At 36.7% G+C, this 22,404-nt stretch overlaps 1 protein-coding gene across 1 annotated transcript in view; it reads right to left on the bottom strand.

Annotated features, from left to right (window-relative positions):
• Positions 1-15,548: 15,548 nt before the first annotated feature.
• The window catches only part of LOC129261166 (E3 ubiquitin-protein ligase CHFR-like), a 28,051-nt gene continuing 21,195 nt past the window's right edge, over positions 15,549-22,404 (bottom strand). The window contains exons 17-19 of the mRNA XM_064099118.1: positions 20,776-20,892; positions 19,464-19,539; positions 15,549-15,926 (exon numbers count right to left, since the gene is read on the bottom strand). Of these exons, the coding sequence (XP_063955188.1) occupies positions 15,890-15,926; positions 19,464-19,539; positions 20,776-20,892 (230 nt within the window). The 3' untranslated portion in view covers positions 15,549-15,889. The remainder of the gene's footprint in view (positions 15,927-19,463; positions 19,540-20,775; positions 20,893-22,404) is intronic.

The following is a 22,404-nucleotide window of genomic DNA, read 5'->3' on the forward strand; positions in this document are numbered from 1 at the left end:
ATAAACGCCAAATTTATATGATGTATACCAGAGAGAAAGAGAGAAAGAAAACGTTTGCAAGTTGTGGGACCTAAAAATAAGCTACTCTTGTAAAAACAGGCCCCGCTTGTAGAGAAAAATAGTATAACACTTTACATGGGGGAGAAAGAAGAAGAAATCGGAGATGGGTGTGAGAGATGAATGCAGGAGGGAGAGAAACAGAGAAATAGAGCGAAGTGTATACAAGACATCATCGAACAGGATAATATTTCATATGGGGGAGAGAGAAGGGGGGGGGGAGGTGCGAGAGGAATGTAGAAGGAGGGAGAGATGGATGAAAGATATATTGTAACCCGCCTTCAACCATGGAGGGTCTCCCTTTTTATCTCCATGGTTACATGAAAAGGTCTCGTGTCTGTAGGTAGGATCTATCCAATTGATACATCAGTGCTCCCAAATTTTATTTATATATGTAGAAAAAGGTTATCCGTGTGTGAACGCATTTCTGCGTTGGAGATAGTTCTCACTACTCGCTTTTGAACTTCTATTTAATTGCAATTTAGCTGAATTACCCCAAGCTAGAACACCATAGTTCAGATAAGGTAAAACTTATGTTGAATATAACATGTGAAGTACCTTTGAGGCATACACAACAGTTGGTTGGGAGCCAGAAGGGCATTCATTATGGTTTTAAAGGAGCTAATGGCCTTCTGGCTCAAAGTAGACCATGTAAAACAAATACTAGCTAATACAGAGTGACGGAGAGAGTGGGCGCATATTGGAGGAGACAGTACCAGTACCATAGGGTCTGAATGCTAAAACTACACAGACAAGAACATCTGGCGCACTACAGACACTACACACAATTTTATCGAACTGTTCAATTAGAGTCTGCGCGTGAAGACTATTGAGCCATCGTGTTGAAGTAGTACATTCATAGTGTACATATGCGTACATTTTCTATGGCAGAGACCGGCGAGCAACTAAGTCCACGCACATGCGCACATGGAGTATTTGCTATGCCGAGTGCGGAAAAAAAATTTGCGAGCGGGGCGAGTCGCTCACCACATGATTTTCCCCTTTGCTGTGATTGGATAAAGTTTCGCTGATGATGAATGACACAGATAAAAGAATACGTTGACGAAAGATCATGTGCTCGGAATAACAGAAACTTACAGCAAATCATTTATTTCAAAGCCATGTGTGTAAAAGAAAAAACTATGTCAGATTTCTTGTATTTTTTTATAGACACTCATGAATGCAGTTATAGTAAGTTTTGTTTTTAGAATGGAGTGATATTTGCCTACTAAAATATGCCATTGATACTTCAAGATAGGTTATACATTCTGCATAGCAAAGAGAAATAAATGGCTGCCTTTGGGGCAAATTTACTCCCTTTGCGACAGGGCAGGTTCGCCCGGGGGGCGCACCAACTTGCCCCACACTGTATGGCTATTCCCAGCCATAAAGAAATAAGACATTCACCCTTCACATGTCGCTCAATGTTCAAATATCTTACTTAATAAGGCACACAATCTCATTTGTAAAATTTCAGTTTTTAACAGGTTAAGTGAACAGGCTTTTTTGGGGGGCTAATCAAAGTTCATGAGAAAAAAGTTTTCCATTGGTTTTGTTGATGTTTTCATGTTTTTTTTCTTTCGATATGGTATCTTCAAAGGATAAGAAAGTGAAAAGAATTATTATGATGGGTTAAACAGTGTCTCAAATTTGTGAAATTTTCTTTTTGATTCTCTAATCCTATAAACTCATGATTTAGTGAATATGTGTAAGCTGTAGGCATGGATGCGACAATGAAGTTTATTTGTCAACATAACCATTAGCACTGTTAAAAACAAATACATACGTTCGTGGCTACGTTATCAAATGTTATTGAAAAAGCAATTTTCCACATTGTCGGTGTGAGAAAAGATGGTAGATGTCAACTTTGTCCAACCAAGTTTATCAAGTTCTTGTTCTTATTTATTAAAAACCTATCACTGATAATGCCTGTTTCTTTTTAATTTTGCAGAATGGTACGAAATTATCAAAGAAACGGACCTTGCTACGCACATTACATCACTTCTACTGAAACAGAATGTAGATCAGTATTTATCAACTGACAATGGCTCCAGGACTGCTGAAAATGTTTCTCGTATTACATCGAGGGACACCACATGCAGTTAGACAGTAACCAGAGAGGGTATGATCACTTTGAAACATCCCTTCAGATATGCACGACAGACAATATTCATCAAGGTACAAGAGCAAAAGTTGGCAGAGTACTTTAAAGGGGCTGCCGATATCTAACAGGACTGTCCCCATATGAAGCGAAGAGCCGTGCAAAGGCATTTGACATGTTGGTCCCTAAATCATGGTCAAATAAATGCGCTGGTAGGGACTGGTTTACAAGTTTTTTGAAGCAGAATGAAACACTGTTGATCAGACAACACCCAAAGTCACCAGCATTGGGAGGGCAACGGCTTTCAACAAGACCCATTCAGGATTTGAAAGCCCCCCCCCCTGTGTGAACTTGCCCCACGGTGGGGCATACCAAAACAAACAAAAAATAGGGTGGAAAAACAGTGTTTTGTAACGATAAACCTTATTAATTTCACCGTCACTCCTCGGCCATTTCAAAGGGTGGTTTACCCATTTTAGATAAATGAAGAGTTTGGCATGCTTTACGTAGATGCTGGTAAGATAGAGCCCCTTTTTTAAGACCAAAGATCATGGATGTAATAGATGCAGAATTGGACACAGTGAAGAGATAAAGTCAACATAAAAACAGGAACTTAGCAGTACTATGTGTATATAACAGACACAACCCTTCCCACAAACCAATATAAAAGTAGCATAGGAATTCTCAGGAATCAATCATTACCTAGAAATTATGATTGGAAAGATTGAATTTGTGATGACAGACAATGCCGCCAACATGAAGCGTGCCTTCTCCCTCAAGTTTTGCCAAACGAGAGGTAGCTGCGACAGCAGTTGAGGAAGAAGTTGCAGATGAGAACATCTGGCAAGATTTGGAGGAGGATGCAGCTGTGGAGGCATCTGTGATGCTGGTCTCAAAGCAAAGAATATCCTGCTTTGCGCATACACTAAAAGAGAACAATGTCAGGGTTCTTTACCACATCGAAAACCTACTTTTAGTGAGAGTTGTTTTTTGAAGGAGTGGCCATAAAACTCCACAACAGAAACACTGTCAGTGTCGGTCATATTTCATAATTTTTTTTTGCATTTTTTTTTTCAGTCCATGAAAATAAAACAGTTTCAAACTTTCATTGAATTTGCAGCTTAAACCAGTTTGGCGGGCAAAGCGGTCTTGAAGTTGAAAATCACATCAATAGTTTGTTTCTTAAACTGTCATGACTGTGTGTGATTTTCAAGTAGACGCTAGACGCTGTTTGGTGAAAACAATATATCTTTTCAAAATGGACAATTTTTGTTCATTTTTGCCCAAAATTGAAGCTTTATTGACCCGTCAATTTCCTTGTGAAAAACAGGGCAATTTCCATAGCAAAAATAAATGCATAGAATTGATATGACAATTCTGTGCATTAATCATTATCATATCATCATCATGATCAATTTACAACAGCATTTTCCCTTTAAAATGGGATTATTTTCTCAAGCACCATGACCAACAATTCTTTCTTTGTCGACCATTCACCTCATTCAGAACAACATCATTATTTTCTTATTTTTCACTACTATGCCAGTGTTAACTTCAATCTTTCATGATTTTGTACCATTAACCTCACAATCTATACTCTTTCACTGTTCTCTGCTTTTTTATATTCTAATTATATCCTTACATACCTGTTCACATCTGAATACAACAAGGCATCCAAACACACTTCAAACCACTTTCACACTGGAAAAATAAGAAATTTAGATAAAACAGGCTTTGGAAAATATCGGTCAACATCTGAATAGAAACACAGCTTCGGATAATATTATCCGAATAGAAACACAGCTTCGGATAATATTATCCGAATAGAAACACAGCTTCGGATATTATCCGAATAGAAACACAGCTTCGGATAATATTATCCGAATAGACACAGGCTTCAGATAAGATCATCCGAATGGAAACACAGCTTCGGATATCAACCAATTAGAAACACTGCTTTGGATAACATTATCCAAATAGGAACACGGCTTCGGATAACATTATCCCAATGGAAACATAGCTTATGATAACATTATTCAAATAGAAACACAGCTTCGGGCAGCATTATCCGAATAAAACACGGCTTCGGATAGGGACTTCTTGTTGATGAGGCTCCAACCCTCCAAGCCAAGGTGGCAGTATGTAGACGTTTACTATATAGCATACATGAGCTTCATGAGGACGCTGATGAACCACCAGCCACTGTCCAAGATACTTGGAGGAAAAGGGCAGCAGCAGCATTGGGTTGCTTGTCCTCTAACCCTAAGATGGATATTCCTATATACCTAAGTGTATTGCTTCCTTTGAAAATGTGTTTCTGTAATAATTATATGTGTTGGCAAAAGAAAAAAAAAAAAGTATTGTCTCAAATCTTTCATGAATTTCTCATACAACATGCAATATTGTTTACCATGTACATTGTAGTTATTTGGATTGCTGTACATTGTACCATGTCTAATTTCCAAATCTGCTTTTTATACATTTTTCAAAAAAACAAATGATTTTTCAGATATTTGAATTTTGAAAAGCATCCTTCAAATACTTAAGAGGCCTAAATTCACAATATCAAGCAAGGATACAGTTGACTCATGTAGGTATAAGTATGACTTCTAATACTGAGGCTCGCTGCTTGGATATCTAAAACATGTAGTATACTACAGTACATGTATGTCTTTTCTGTAAAATAAAGAATGATATGATTTATATTATTGTTAATGATTATTTTTGATGATTTGTATTTTTATTTTTTACCTCAGGATCGAAAGAAATTGGAAACAACGTTCCAGCTAGCTCTGTACAGTCGGAGGTGCTATGCGAAACTGGAAAGGATGTTCGAGCTACATGAAGAAAAGCATGGGAAAGCTCTGAAGCAAACTGTAAGTTATTTGATTCTCATTATTTTGTGATCAATCTAGAAATAATCTATTCTGAGGGGCATTGTTATCATTACCTCGGCTTTAGCTTTTTATATATTCTTCAGAAATATTGCGTACTGATGACTGATGAAAATGACATGGGTTTTGAATGAAGTGCATCATTTATTGTACATTTCAGATTTGTTTCAGAAATTTGAACTTTTTGAGATTGTTTTTGTCATCTTTCACACAATTTGAAAGAAATAAAGGTGCTGCTAGCCTTAAAGGGCAAATGAATACTAGTATGAATGAAATTTCCATCTTTACTATACAATTCAGAATTTTACTGTAAAATTTGTTCACATTTACATGGATTTTGACTTAGTAATAGAGGTTTAACCATAAAAAGACTGGGGGGGGGGGCTGATTCAGCCCCTCCTCGACATTTTTCGTGATAAATCTGCTGCTCGAAATGTTTTGACTGCCTCGCTCACTGACTTTTTACTTTCAAGTCTCCCGCAACTTTTGAGACAAAATTTGTGACCCCCGGGTACGCGGTTCCAAAATTATGCAGCATTTTGTAAGTGCATGCAGACCCAAAATTGCTCAAAACGTGAAATTGTGGAAAATCCAATGCAAATAGTGTTTTTAGCAAAAATTCATAAAATGTATCATTATTTTTGATTTTACTGCTTAAAATTAATTAATTTCATCTTGTTTATGGTCAAAATAAAGCCCCTGACAATTTCCATTGAAAAAACAATAAAAAGCAAAAAGTCGAAAAACAAAGAAATACATAAGAAATTTAGAAAACAATAGAATACATAAAAAAATAAATGTGATGTTGACATTTTTGAAAAATTAATTTGATCAGATGCCTATCTAGAGTATGTGAAACAAAAAATAGCATTTTAAGGGCATTATTTCATTAATTAGAGCAAACTTATGATTTTATGCATAAATTAGCATAACTAATGAGCAATAAGATTTTTCGCAGAATATGATATAGTTTTTTAGATGATGCCATGGGGGTCGAAATAGCCCAGTCCATTTAGGGTTAACCTCAACATAGTAATCTCGTTGGGTCTAAAAATGCCAAATTCTTTTGAATGAGCAATTCTCAAGAGCTTCCAATTGGGTGAACTTCAAAGCTCAATAGCATAAAATCAAGCACATCTTATTTTTTGCATATTTGAAATATTCAGGTGCTAAAGTAACTATGTGCAAAATTTTGTGAAAATGACATTGATTTCTTCTAAACTGTGGAATGTCTTTCAAAGATTTTGTAATACATGTATCAACATTGTTTTTAATGTATTTTATTGTTTTTTCGTTTTCTTATGGTCTTCTGCAGGTCTTCATGCATCTTCAAGGACTGAAAGAAGAGGAGAAATATGAGTTACTCACCAAGGTGGTGAATGGAGAAATTCATTTGGACAGCATGAAATCAAGGGCTAAATTTCAGAAAGGACTTCACACAGTGCAGCGTGAGTTCCAGTTGCTCACTAAAAAAAGGACTTGGGATGAATGTACATGTAAGAGGGCATACCCTGAATATACCACAGATTCTGCCCTAGGTCAGTTTATTGGTGAGTATTGCAGTGACTTTTCATGTACCCGTCACCCACATTTGATTTTTACAATGTTTCCTCTGTTTCTTTGGCAATGTAACAATGAGAATGCAGTTCCAAAGGCATGTAATATTTTGAAAATGCATGTTAGGTCCAAATTCATTCTAAAACAATATTGTATGCAATGAGAAATCATAAATGTATCATCATTTTTACTCAAACTTTTGGAATTAATTAATTATTGTCATGTATGAATTGGAAAGTGTCACCAATAATTTCCATTAGAAGAATAAATTGTAAAAGCACCGATATGAATATGAAATCTAGAAAATAGATTTGATAAATAAAAAGGCTACAAAGCGTACCTATAAAATTATCGTATTGGACCTCCATTTCTTGATTTATAGCATTTTGTAGCTTAAGCTTGATAGTATACCATCAACTCTTTTATTTCTTCAAGCTTTCATTTGAATCTTACTGACATTTATTATTTTGCCTTCATGATAATAAGATATTTCTAGTATTTATAATTGAGATGATGCTACGTCTCATCAAGATGTTTTATCCTTTCTGTTTTAATGTATTAGAGAAAGCGTTAATTTTTACTAAAAGGAATTTTGTTTTTACTTCACTTACATGTAGGCATGAACTTCAAAAAGTCTATACCAAGAGAATTCTTCAATTTCGTACAAGAGGTAGTGGACTCACCAACTGGCACAACCACCTCATCGAGTTTAAGACGATGTCCTGTCTCCCTTACAGTAATCTCCTGGTTACCCTCATGAGCCGATTTATGAAAAAGGAGCTTCTAGACGAAGCTGATCTGTACCTACCAGAAGATAGCAGCTTTGGACCCCAATGACCAGAAGAATCTGCTGCCGCTAAAAAAAGTTGACATTGGGTTTGCAGCCTGCCAAACCCTGATAAATGTTACAGAGAAGAAGCTCACGAGTGAACTGAGAGTGCTTGTATTCAGAAATGAATGCATCATTCCAATATGCCTATCGTTTTGCACGACTTTACACAAATAATGATAACAATAGCACCCCCCATGTGTAGCTAAGAACAGCAAAAAGTCAGTGTTTTATAGGGGAGGGGTACATTTCTCCATAATGGCCAAAATAATTTAAAATCAAAGTGACACCAATTTTTTTTTTCTTGTAAAGTTAGAGGTTTCTTGCCCAATGTTTAAAATATAGTTTGTTCTTTTCCCTTTTTATCATCAGGTCCCAGTGACTGCTCACCCGCTTTTCGACCCTTTGAGGACGTCTTCGACGACCATCTTAACATGACGGACAGACCAGAGAATTGTGACATCTCCACCGACATGACTGACCTACCAACGACTTCCCACAGCAGACCAAACCCCACTGAAAGACCAGCGACCCTTGGACACCAACTTGACATGAATGCTCGACAAGAGGAGACCCACGACAACCTACAGGTACTTGAGCAACTACTGACTGACCAATCACCACACTCACCTTTGGTGAGATTTGTGTCTAATCTAAAGAGTGAGATCCGACAACTTGTGGACGCCAACCAAAGCCTCCTAGATGCAAACGGACGAGAATGTGACCCTCCGTGCTCAGGTAGAGGCTACCCGACCAAGGACCCAATGACCAAACACGACTACCATTGACGACGAGAAGGTGATGATTGGCATTCCCGGGGCAAATTGGGCGATGGCCAAGAGTGATTTCAACGAAGCCTATGACAAGTCTTCAACTGCGAAGGAGCTGATCCTAAAACTCATGGGGAAGGTGCTGACAAGGGAAGAGCTGGCCAAGTGCAAGTTTTACGGACAGGTGTTCAATGGCAAAGAGAAGGTCACCAAGGAGAGTCTGAGCACAAAGGTTTCATTCCAGGTGATCGTAGCCCAAGCAGAGCTGGTGTATCCTGGTGGGACTTCCACACAAGCATTTCAGAAAGACATCCGCACAGCTGTTAATTCTAGATGTATGTGCGCAGACTATGTTTTGAGACATATGAAGGCCCATTGAGCCTAAACCTTTACTATAAGTGTATAAGTTCACTTCTAAATATTGTACTTGGTAGATGTGCAGTTATCTTACCACTTGTATTTATGTATATTGTAATTTAAGTAGATTGCAAAGAGAAGGTCACCAAGGAGAGTCTCAGCACCAAGGTTGCATTCCAGGCAAACGTAGCCCAGGCAGGCGGAGCCGGTGTATCCTGGTGGGACCTCCACACAAGCATTTCAGAGAGATATCCGCACATCAGTAAATACAAGATGTAGGCGAGCTGACTATGTTCTAATACATATGAAAGACCATTCTGCTTAAACCTTTGGTATTAGTGTATTATTATTTTTGTATTATCAGATTTGAGTATAATGCCACATACCAAATCACAAAAGTGCCATGGCCATGTTTTTTTTGGGGTCATTTATCTTGCGCCTCCTACCCAGGGGCCACGGAATGGTTTTGAAAGTGGGGGTGGGGGGTGAGCCAAAAGGGGGGGGGGGTGGGTTGACCATGCAAAAAATAATAACCAGATGGTCATTTTTTCCAAAACTATTAATAAAGAACTGCATGATTGGATGTAGATTTCAAAAGTTTATATCACAAATTTTTCACTACATTTCATGATTGGAAAGCAGCTATATAATATATATATAAATATATATGTACAGCTATTACCTTAAAGGAAACCGAAACCCACTGCACAAATGAAGCTGTATGAAAAGTATTTTCAACTGCTACAATAGTCCTCTTAAAATCCTTGGAAAAGAAACCAAAATAGAAATAAAACCGAAATTCTACCGGCTTTTGATACATGTACCTTTCTCGAGTGCACTGCGCGGAGCCATGATTTTGAGCCTGCTGCTCGTGATGACGTACATGTACATGTATCTGTGGACATCTCCTTATTTGGATTGATCGTGTTAAACGTGCGTCTATATTTTCTTACAAAAATTATATCAATTGTAGCTATAAAACCTACTTAAAACAATAAAAAATTGTTGTTTAAGAAAAATTGTATTAAAAAAAAAAATTAATCTCTTAAAAAGAAGATAAATCGAGAAAAAAAGTAAAATGTATTTACTAGTGTGAGCGAGGATGCTTTGGATCCAGATCTTGAACGAACGTGCACATGCATGTACTCACGAAAATGAATTCATTACTATAATTTTTTTAATTTAATTGCAATTAATTTTATATTCATCAATTTAAAAGAAAAAATACCTTTAAAAAATAATTACGACGTATAAATATTTTTTTAAAATTTAAATACAGCCACTTGAATTTTTTCAACCAAAAACAGACAGTACGCAGACATCGTATTTACCAACCATTCTGCATATTTATGCTCGCCTTTATTGATTTGCCGTTTATACGTACATGTACTACCATCAGCTGCTCGTTTTGTTCACATTTTAATCTAACAAACTCTTCTCAGTTAACACAATACGCCCGTGCAAGGTATAAAACAAATTGTTTCACCTGTTTTTTATGATATCTTGAACTCATTTGTAAGTGTGACAGTGTTACTGTTAGCGAGTTACTTGATCCACGCGGCGATAAATTGTCTTCAGAAGACTGTGACTGTGTTGGAGAGCGCTCAAGCCTACAACTTCATGCCCAAGTACATGTACACGGCTGAAGAGATAGCAGCTCGTCGAGCTAAACGTGCTGCTGCTGCAGCTCACACCTCAGCCTCAGGTCCAGCATCTGATGAAGATCCTCCTCCACCACCGCCACCCGATCGTATGGCGAACAATCATTGGTGTACCTGCGGGAACTGTGTTCCCATAGATCGGCCGATTCAGTGCCGCTGCTGCAAAGAGGTAGCCAATTGCAGTCGACTTTTGGAAGAAGACGACATTACATGCATCACCACTCACAAAGACTTTAGTAAAGTCTGTTTAGGGAAAGCAGTGTTACGGACAGCTCTTGTCACAAGACTCGACTGCAGGGGACATCGAGCCAGACTGCCCGAAGAGCTTGATAGCGAGTAGGTCAAGTTGTGTTGATTGAAGTCAGTACAGCTGGCGACATGAACATGACTGATACGTTTGTCTTTTTTGGGCTTGATTGATTTGATTCACCAGTTTTTTTTATTATTCAACAGCCTGGCATTACCTTCTATGGTTACATGTATATCAATCAATGCTTTGCAAAATGTAAATGAAGTTGCTACACAAAACAAAGTACGTGTTGCAATCCACAAAAAATATGGAGCAAATTGTGATGCGATACCATAAAAATTATTCCCTGAAGTTCAAAAATGAATTCAACTTGATCTTGACTTGGAATGAATGACTTACATGTACTTCTAATTGATTGTGTAATGTCTGAATGACGATTAACATAAGTTCTGTTTCCTATTTTTTACTTTGTTTGTTTATCCATCATTTATCCTTACAGATCCTACCGATACTGCGCATACAGGATGTTCACGTATTGGGTGCATGGTATCCTTGGCAGAGGCAACAGAAGAGTCATCCCAGCCTGTGCTGTGTTAAAAATTTGTTCAACATTTCCAGCTGGAGAGGGACATGCGTATGTTGGTTATCGAGAACTTCCTGATGGAGAAATAGAAGAAGTTCCTGAAGAACTGGCTATATAGCTGTATGACTCATATGAACAATTTAAACAGTAAAGACGCTGTAGTTATGCGACGGTGGATCGTCCACCATTACCATCGCAATGGCCATCATCGGTCTGTGTGTGAGGAGGAGGACTGAAAACAGTGGATTTATCAGTCTATATTCATGCTCCAGTGAAGACTGTACATGGAGATGTTTTTGTTTTTAATATTGTATGTTTCGTGAAAATCATAGGCGGCGGAAGCGGGGGGGGGGGGGGACCTGTCCCCCCCTAATTTTTTTGTTGATAACCTTTTTTTTTTTTGCTTGTCAATTTTGTTCCTGCGTTCCCCCTGAAATGTTTGTGGTCCCCCCCCTAAATTTTTTGGCTTCCGCCGCCAATGGTGAAAATCATGCAACTACTCCAGTCGGTATGCAACATGAAGTAAATTTCCACCGAATTACAGTTCAATTTATCATGGTACATGTATAAAATAGTATTCTTAGGGCTATTTTCTGTGTTAAGGGGAGATTGGGATGATTTCTGTTGAAATTAGGGGGACGAGGTCTTTCATCTCAAGGCCTACCGTTTGTTTGGTGGTTTTTTGTTCAATAAATTCTAAGTATATTCTACTGTCTGTAGATTATTGATTTTCTACATGTTTTTTTTTGGTCAGGATTTCTTTTTTAATTATGTATTTCATTTGATAAAAAAGCATTAGACTTCACTTTCTATATTCAATTTTTTCAAAGGACTACCCGGCATAGCACAACCTGCAATTTCATAATCGATAAATTGCATTTTTGCTTTGATCTTATTCAAGGCTCGATACTAACTTTTTTTTAAGGTGGCCCGATCAGTAAAAAAAAAATCATTGATTTCATATTTTGGTGGCCCGCAAAGCAAATATGTTGGCCCTAAAACAATAGAAAACATTGCAATATATCAAAACTTTGGTAGCCCCACTGGGCCACCAAGTGTGGGCTTCTACAGAAGTTTGGTGGCCCGACTCTCTTTGCTGGTTGCCTCGGGCCACTGCTAATGTTGAACCCTGTCTTATTCTTTGATTTTTCTGTTTCCACAAACGCCAACTTATTCCAAAGCTTTCATTCCCCTTTAAACTCATCCTACACAAAGTTAGGCTGAAACCAAGGCCAGACTCCCAGAGCAGAACTGCCGTGCATGTTTACTTCCTATGTTGTAGGAGTGGTTAATAAACTAGTCTACATGGTCTGCAGACCTGAGAAATAAATTATGAGTTAAAAACATGAAGACCCAAGAGTATTGACCTTGTAGTGGTACTGCTACATGTATTCTTTCATTGTGTTTATTTATGGGGACTTGGCACTTCCAGTAACCCAAAAAGGGTGGACATTCACCCCCTTCCTGGAAATAAACTTGATGTAAAGTGTAGACTGCTGAGTAGAGTTCAATTGATTTCATGTGTTTACATTTGCTGCAGATTCCCATTCAGCCGTCGGTCTGTAATTACAGTATGGATGGTCAATATGAAGCGAGCTGCATGGACTCCCTCCAAGAGCTCTGTAATTTGCTCTGATCATTTTGAAGATGTTTGCTTTAACAGGACTGGGCAAATGATTCGTCTTATGCAGGATGCTGTCTCAACCATATTTGATTTCCCGTCTCATCTTCAGAAGGTACAGTACATCATGTGTTATGAAGAAATATATTCTCTGTATTGTCTACCTTTGGTTTAATAGAACATTGTTTGAAACATAAAATTTTCAGTAGCCAAAGAGAGATGAAAATTATCCTATTCTGGAGTAAGTACTGGTAACCATGGACCTGGGACTGTACTGTGTATTTTAAGTAAAAGCTTACTTAATGATCAAACTAATTAAAAATTTGGTTTTACATTGTACAGCCTGGGCTATTTTGAAATTGTTTTTGTTTATTATTTTTTGTATATACATGTATGAACACAAAATAAATGCTTCATTATTCCATAGAATCTAACTTTAATAGTGAAATGGTAATGTCATATGGGGAACTATATGGCTGACTGAGAGACCACTACTACTTCTCTTTAAGAACTTCCCAATACCATGCTCATTCAGGTTCAAGTTTGGAATCTAATGCCAGTTTAGATATATGTCCTCATATATATATGTATTTTTTGCAAAAAAAAATAATGAAGCGTTTAAAGAAATATGGCTATAATATGAAACTGTCCCCTACATGTATACAGATTCCAGAAGTGAGACCACAGAGAGGACCAAGGGACATGAAGAATCCTTCTGAATTGTACGAAGAAGATGCATTTAGAATACGCTATCGTTTCTCCAAGGAAAATGTCATCTACATCATCAACATGCTTCAAGCAGACTTGAAGAGGAACACGGAGAAGAACTATCCTCTACCAGTCAATCTACAGGTTTTGACTATTCTACGATTTTATACCGTTGGTAATTAATTCTTTAATCCTTAAAATCAATATCACCTAAAACGGTTCCTTTTGGGGGATAAACAAGATTGCTTTGCTATGTATACTTTAAACGCTAATAAATCTTCCATACACTTTTATCAAATGCCATTAAAAAGGAAAGAAAAATACTGTTTTTATCCTTAGTGTCTAGAATGGCATGTGTTGAATTGAAAAAAAAAAAGAATTAAAACTGCAGTCTGAAATGATCGCTCCTATTTGGAATGATCTATATTCAAATTTAACATCTATATTCTGTATTTAGCAGGTAGATTTGTTATTCTTGAGAGTGATAGGGCATAGGTAATTATTTTGCAAAGGAATATTTTCATATGAAACATTTTTGGCAATTACCGGGTACAGAAAAATATTTTGGGGTTTGAACCCCAACTTGGACCAGTTGGGCGCAGGACGTACCATTCCGTTAACAACCATGCTGCCAGCAAGAGACCCAGACATATTACAATACTTGACAGAGCAAAGCTCAGCATAGTATAGATGAGACTACATCTGTTCACATGATACTCAGTCGTCAGATTCCCCCCCCCCCCCCCAGATCCCATAAGTTAAGGTCAGATATTTTAGTTTATGTGTATGATTAGTTCTGTTAATTAGTTGATACCGCTAGGAGTCTATACACTTGGCTTTAAATGTCTGGATTTTCTGTGGAAGCACTGCTTACATGAGCATGGAACCACATTATCTGTAAGGTGCTCGTATTTGGCCTACCTTTAGATCATGTCATTTGTATCTACCTGGAGAATGTCTAACGACGATTTAAGCGTGTCTAAAGGTTGCACTTAAAGATAAATGCCAGCTGTGGTAATGATTTAAAAATAAATTTATACAGAATCTTATAAAATGACCACCCAAGTGTCTGTACATGTATGTACATTTATAAATACAAAATTTGTACCAAAGGATTCTGCAAGAAATTTTGTAATCGCTGAGGAATTAGCAAAAATAAGCATGACATTCAAGCTATTTGTCTGGTCTTTTTCCAATCAATTATAATACGCTGCCTCACATGTGCTTATCTGTGTAAGTGATCTTCAGACTGAACTCAGTGAGTTCAGTGTGATTGTTTATCAGGTTTAATTTCATGATTTCACAAAGTTCAATGTATGTAACTGTACTAGATCTAAAGGCTTCTGATTGCCCTTTTTGCAATTACGTAATCCCGTATATGGCCACGATCATGGCATACACCTGCAATTTCTGCACGGAAGCTTGTGTACAAAACCTCATAGGGTGATGTATCGATCGGTACCTTGAAGAAAACGATTCTGAGATACTTTTATATTACAATATATATATATAAATAAATATTTGCTATTTATATTGTACAACACCTCAGAATACGGCGAAAATATAAAAAACTTGAGTATATGAAAAAGGAGCAAGAAATATTGAAAGCGAAAATCAAAATCCCATCAGCGTGCATGATACATGTACATGTATCTAGGCAGTTGCAGTGCGCAGCTAGCCAGCAGGCCACACGCGTACACCTTCATTTTTTACTGAGCGCAATGAATTTACTCGTATTGTGACATCACCTCCTAAAGCCGTGCAAGCAACGGTACATTTTGTAGTAAGTTCAGATACATTTTTATACAATTTCAATTCAGAAGTGTTCCCATATTATATAACAGATAGTACATGCTAATTGTTATTCAATATACAAATACATGTAGTATACATAAATTTCAAATTTCTGCGGCCTCGTTGAAATCTATACGCACGCGAGAAATTAGAAATCTATGGACACTCATATTATGGTACATTGAACTCCTTAGCATGCACTATATGTAATATGGTGTGATATATACACACGCTACTGCAGTATGTGTTACCCACTGACATCACAAATTATAAAACAATTCAGTTTCAGAAACGAACATTAGAGAAAATATTTTATCATCTTTGTGTGTGTAGGAATATAAATAAATTCATACCTGTAGGTCTATGTTGGGGAGTGGCAATGTACATGCACAAACGTATCTATTTTCCAGAACAAACAAATATTTTGCTCAATGATACTGACTGCACAGAACGTTGCAAAAATTCATATAATTGAGAAATTATATCAGCTGTGTAAAGAAAGTACATTTGAAAATAAATAATAAATATATGACTAAACATCACACAGATAAAATAAAATATAATTTTCAGAGGCACTACTGAGCAGATCAAACCCTACTATTGTAGATCACTTGCACTGTCATCGCTCCCATCCAAAGGTCATAATGTAGGTCACCAACTGGAAAACGCTCCTTGATCCAAAATGACAGACTATATGGGGGTCATCATCAGAATCGAACTTGATCACAAACATGATTGAAATTCCTGTGGTATGAAACCAAAATTGAGAAATAAACACCCTAAGCAGTAGAATAACATGGGCTGAACTTTATCACATGAACATGCTAAAGACTATGTACTATGAGTTCTTCTTTTGACCGATCATGGTTTTGAGAGGATGGTTTATCACATAAGGATCCCTATCACTATCTTCTAAGAGACACAATACACATCTTTTTGCTCGGGCAATAGAATAATTACCTACTCTTGTTACCTTAGAAACAGTCTAAACGTCCAAATGAACCAGCAGCCTTAACCCTTATTAAACTGGGGGGGGGGGGGGTCAATTTGACCCCCCCTTGGACAAATGTTGTCACTACGCTGTCGCGCAAGGATTTTTTATTGCGCCGCTCACTGAATTTTTACTTTCAAGTCTTGCGCATCTTTTGAGACAAAATTTGCGACGCCCGGGGACGCGGTTCTGAAATTTCGCAACATTTTGTAAGTGCATGTCAGACCCGAAATTGCTCAAAAAACGTGATTCCGTGTACAAAGTCAATGCAAATTGTGTTTTTCAACCAAAAATCATAGATGTATGATTATTTTTACTTTTGTTGGTTTAAATGGATTTATTTTATGCTATTTATGATCGCAAAAGGGTCCCCCACAAAGTTCATTGGAAAAAACAATAAAAAACAAAGGTTTGAAAAAACAAAGAAATACATAAGAATTTAAAAAACAATAAAATACATAAGAAATTCATTATATTTTTGCAATTTTTTTGTAGATATTTGTTAGAAATGTAATAATTGATACTCCAACCAAAATCGAGCATTCTACTAGCTATAAAAATTGAGTTAAAGGCAAAAACATACACAAAAAACAAAATTTAGGGCAAATTTCATATGCTTATTTGCATAATTAATTAAAAATATAAAGAATAACAAAAAAAATTTACCATACAGTCTTGTAGTTTACATCTGGCTCTACGCGAGTGCAAATTTTCGCGGCGATCGCGCGATCAGCGGCCGAGATCTGGGGGGGGGGGTCAAATTGACCCCTCCCCCAGTATATACTGGTCTGAAATAGCCCAGTTAAGATTAGGAGTGGGCTATACATGGGTCAAAAATACTTTTTTTGTAATTTCAATATGACAACAGTTTTTTTTTATTCCTTGTAATGTATCTCAACATGAAATGACAATATTTTTTGTCTCGGGTCCGAGAAAAAAGTGTGCCGGGCCAAAATCCAAAATGGCCGCCAAAACCCCCAAAAATCACAGTTTTGGCCACAACTTTTTTATTTGGTGGTCATTTTCTCTGGTTTTGGTGTCTATTCATAGGTTTTGGGGGCAGGCAATTTGTTTTTCCTATAATTAGTACTTTTAAACCATTATTTGTAGAGTTAAAAGGTAATTATACCTAAATTTTCCCATTTTTGTAGCCTTTTTTCAGCCAAAAAGTAGGTTTTATCATCCTGGGGTTCTGGGATATTAGATGGTACGAGGTCAACAATAGCAAGCAACTTCATATAGCTATATTGCTTTTATTCCTCCACTTTGGGTTTTACGGATATTTGTGAAATATATCTTATTAAATAAAAAAAATGTCAATTATCCATTGGGGCTATACAGTATACATATGTACAATGTACTGTACATACATACTGCACTGCATAAATGCATTGGCCACCATGACAGATAACAAGGCTTGTATAAACTATAGTGTCATAGAAATGAGCTCTCAGGTTTAGAATTAGATGCCTCAGAAATTGAAGATGTGTTTTGTCTCAGAAATTGAGGACATGTTTTGTCAAATATGCTAATTCAGGGGGCGGAAAGAGGTAATTTACACTGTAGCTATTCTGGGCCCGTTGCATAAAAATTTACCATTATGTTAACTTAACTTAATGGTAACTTGTATGCAATCCTTTATTCTGATTGGCTGTTGATCAGCATTACCATGATACTAGTAGTTACCTGACCCCATAAACATAGGCCAGTTAGACACCAGAACCAGGTTTTTAAAAAAGCCTCCAAATGAAGAAGATATGGCTAAAGATGTGATGTACGTATATATACATGTATGTGATATTTACATGTAAGTGTAATTTAATTTGCTGGTTTCAGCTGACAAAGAATCAAATTCAAAATCTAATTCTAAACCTTTGAAGCTCATTTCTATGACACTATAGTTTATATACAGGCCTTTGTCATATGCCATGGTGGTCAATGCACGGATATATGCAGTGTAGTATGTACAGTGCATTCTACACCGTATAGCCCCTATGGATAAATGACATTTTCTTTTATTTGATAAGATATATTTCACAAATATCCGTAAAACCCAAAGTGGAGGAATAAAAGCAATATAGCTACATGAAGCTGCTTGCTATTGTTGACCTCGTACCATCTAATATCCCAGAACCCCAGGATGATAAAACCTACTTTTTGGCTGAAAAAAGTCTACAAAAATGGGAAAATTTAAGTATAATTACCTTTTAACTCTACAAATAATGGTTTAAAAGTACTAATTATAGGAAAAACAAATTGCCTGCCCCCTAAAACATATGAATAGACACCAAAACCAGAGAAAATGACCACCAAATAAAAAAGTTGTGGCCAAAACTGTGATTTTTGGGGGTTTTGGCGGCCATTTTGGATTTTGGCCCGGCACACTTTTTTCTCGGACCCGAGACAAAAAATATTGTCATTTCATGTTGAGATAAGGTAAAAGGAACACAAAAAAACTGTTCCCACAGTAAAACCAAAAATCACCCATTTATAGCCCACTCCTATTAAGATAGAGTTAATATTGCCACCTCAACTACTCACATCTGGCCAGTATAATGTACATTCTGAGCTGTGTAGTCTTGTTATACAGGCCCACTAGAATGATAACATACTAATTCACCATTCAATGCATTCATGCCACACTAATTATGTTGCAAAGTAGCACATCATGTACTTTCCCTCTCAAAAACATTTTAATTTCTCTGTATGAAAAAAATTACAGGCTAATTCATTCCATGTATTATTGTTGGCGATCTCAAAATGTACATTTTTAAGACTAATTATTCATAACACAAAGAGACTACACAAAGTGTTGGTCGTCTCATTAGCCCTTTAAAGGTACCTTATGTATATAATTCTCACTAATGCCCATAATGAGAGCGATGTTGACTCAGTCGGTTACATGTCTGCCCGTCGAACCAAAGATCGTGTGTTCGAGTCCACCCTGGGAGGATGACTGAAGCCAGTGCGTTGTGTTTTTACGTCTCTCCCATGTTTCGTAGATGCAGGCTATATGTTACAGTGGAAAACACCCCGTCCCTCGGATAGGACATTAAATTGAGGCCCCGTGTAGAGGAGAGTCACCACCTTTGCACGTTAAGAACCCACTGCATTATTCATATAAGAGTAGGGGGAAACCCCGGTGTAGTGGTCCACCTGCATTCCCCCCAATCAGTTACATCGGGAGGAGAGACCTGCAGGTCACAGTGATTCAGTTCGCTTTTTGCCTCCCAGGCACAGGTGACGCCCAAAAAATAATGATGTACACTGTGTGTATTATTAATACTCACGCAGCATGATGTGGTTTGTTGTACTGTGTTCTACAGGCCCTTCCCCAATGGCAGTCCGGCCTGGCTGTGACAAGAACTGCAATACAACACAAAAGACACAATCAAATGAACTTTATTCATGTAGTTCTATATCTAACACAATACCCAATGCAGGAATAGCTTGTGTGAAAGCAGAAAAATCAAAGGAAAAAATCATCAAAATTTGAGCTAACAAAAACAAAAAAAGGGAGAAAATATGAGCATTGGACTGTGGAAATCTCTAATGCTATGGAGATCCCACCATTGGCAATGCTAGGAAAGTATGTAATGACACACATGTACAACTCGCCCCTTTGAAAACTAAAAGCATACCCAAACATATCTTTTTTGCCCATTCTACTGATTATGAGAAACATTTCATCTGAGAAACATGGTGGATGCATCTTGTGATGTAAATATATTTTATATACTAAATTACCATTAGGTCTATGTACAACCACTTTGTCTACTTTCCAACCATTGTGTCGTGCCACATGGCCTATTCTGAGTCCATTAACAACCAGCTCATCTACTGGTCTCAATGCCATTTAGCCCATTTATCATACTATTTGGTCTTATTTCCAGTTATGCTACACTAACTTCACCTGATATTCACTTTAAAGACCACCTATTCTACTTGATTAGATGAATTGTTTACAAACTAAATTTTCATTTTACAAAGTGTAAGTCAATAAGTAGATGAGGAGTGATAGTTGGACCAAATGGTAATTAGACCAAAGTGATACTAGACTAAATGGGTATGACCACGATGGTCCATGATGGTGATTGGCACTCTGCAAATTAGGCCATCTGTTAGAACACCAGGTGGATTCAAAATATGATTATGTCTTTGAGAATGTGGAATATGAATGAATCAAATCAAATCATCAATAAAATCAAGGCAACTCAAATTCAATCACATTGAATAAAATCAAATCAATAAAATCATATAAAAAAATCAAAGCAAAGAAAATAACATCAAATTAAATCAATCATATCAAAACCATTCAAATAAAATCTAATATATCAAATCAAATCAACAAATCACACAATATACCATATCATATCAAATAAACTCAAATTCAATAAAATCAAACCACATCAAATTCAATCAAATCAAACCACATGAAATTCAATCAAATCAAACCACATGAAATTCAATCAAATCAAATTGATTCATCCATCAAATTGAATGATATCAAATCAAATTAAATGAAATCAAATCAAATCGAATTTAATCATATCAAATCTTATCTAATAAAATTCTTAGATGAGGAAGATATTATAAGCTTACTTGGTAAATCATCCTTTGGAATGCCTGCTCTGTAGAGATATGCAGTACCCTGGAATACCCTCAAGGCACAGGTATAACAAAGAGGACTAAGTCCTGAAATAGCATGTAGCTGGGTCTCTAAAGGTAGAAAACACAAAAGACAGAAGCAAGAAATTTTATCACTAACAATATAGTAAATACACAATTCTGCCAGTACCATAATGCTTGTATGTCTGATCCCCACTCGTGAGACCCATTTGAAATGATTTGTCTCTCTTTTCTTAATCAGGTGAAAAGTTGTAACACCCTAAAATAATGACAACTTGCGCAGTTCATGGGTTAAGGTGTGATGAGAGGAAAATGGAGGTCGGAATTACAACAACAAAAAAGGTTGGTCATTGCCCACATACATGTAAAGTGCTCTGGTATGAATGGGGGCTCCAAACTCAAACAGGTGAACACTTCAGAGTTTATAAGCAATCAAGGGTTTAATTCCAGTTGGAACTCAATTTACAACCAAGTGGGAAGTCCAACAACACTGTATGTCATACATGTACGCAGTGCTCGAGCTTGGAAACTTTTGCTAGATTGCTCCCAGGGAGTGGAGAATAAGCATACATAAGTATGTGCTACCAAGAATATACAGTATTTGTGAATCCCCTATATTCAAAAGTGTACTAATATATTTCTTGAAATCTTTATTGACCAATATTATCTAAGAAAAGTAAAATATTCAGTAATAAACAAAGGGAAACCTATATATTACCAAACACTGTTTTCACTGGTCAATAGGATAGCATTTTGTATACCAGGTTGTTACAAAGTATAAGGGGGCGAAATTATGTCACCCTTAGGTAATCTGCCCCTCCCCCTCCCTAACATCACAATCCTCTTGACACTGCCCCTACATGTTCAATGTTTTAAAACAGCAAATATTGCAACAACTCGCCATCTGACTATGACGACAACAGATGAATAATCAGAAAAAGGTTGTTTTGAATCAACAGAGAAAAATCAGACAAGCATAATGCTGAAAATTTCATCAAAATCGGATGTAAAATAAGAAAGTCATGACATTTTGAAATCTGCTTATTTTTCACAAAATAGTTATAAACACAATTTAGTCACATGCATATGAGAGAATCGATGATGTCCCTCACTCACTATTTCTTTTGTTTTATATTGTTTGAATTATACAATATTTCAATTTTTACAGATTTGACAATAAGGACCAACTTGACTGAACCATATAATGTTAAGCCATGGTAACTCCACATGTTCAGTGAGAAATAAAACTTTGTTTCACAGGATAATGAGGAGAAAATTAGAATGTTTCATATTTCAAATAATAAAATACAAAAGAAAAAGTGAGTGAGTGATGTCATCAGTTCCCTCATTTGCATACCGACCAGGATGTGCATATAACTATGATGTGAAATAATAAACGAAACTTTAAAATGTCATAACTTTCTTATTTTACATCCGATTTTGATGAAATTTCAGTGTTATGCTCTTTGGATTTTTCTCTTTTTATTTAAACTTTTTGTTGGGGTGGACTTGTCCTTTAAATTTTAACACCAAACATGGTAGCAGCAACTCCCATCTATATGTATCTATGTCTTTTAGTCTGACAAGGCTGGGGTTTGAACT

Source organism: Lytechinus pictus, chromosome 5 (assembly GCF_037042905.1).
Source record: "Lytechinus pictus isolate F3 Inbred chromosome 5, Lp3.0, whole genome shotgun sequence".
Taxonomy (NCBI): domain Eukaryota; kingdom Metazoa; phylum Echinodermata; class Echinoidea; order Temnopleuroida; family Toxopneustidae; genus Lytechinus; species Lytechinus pictus.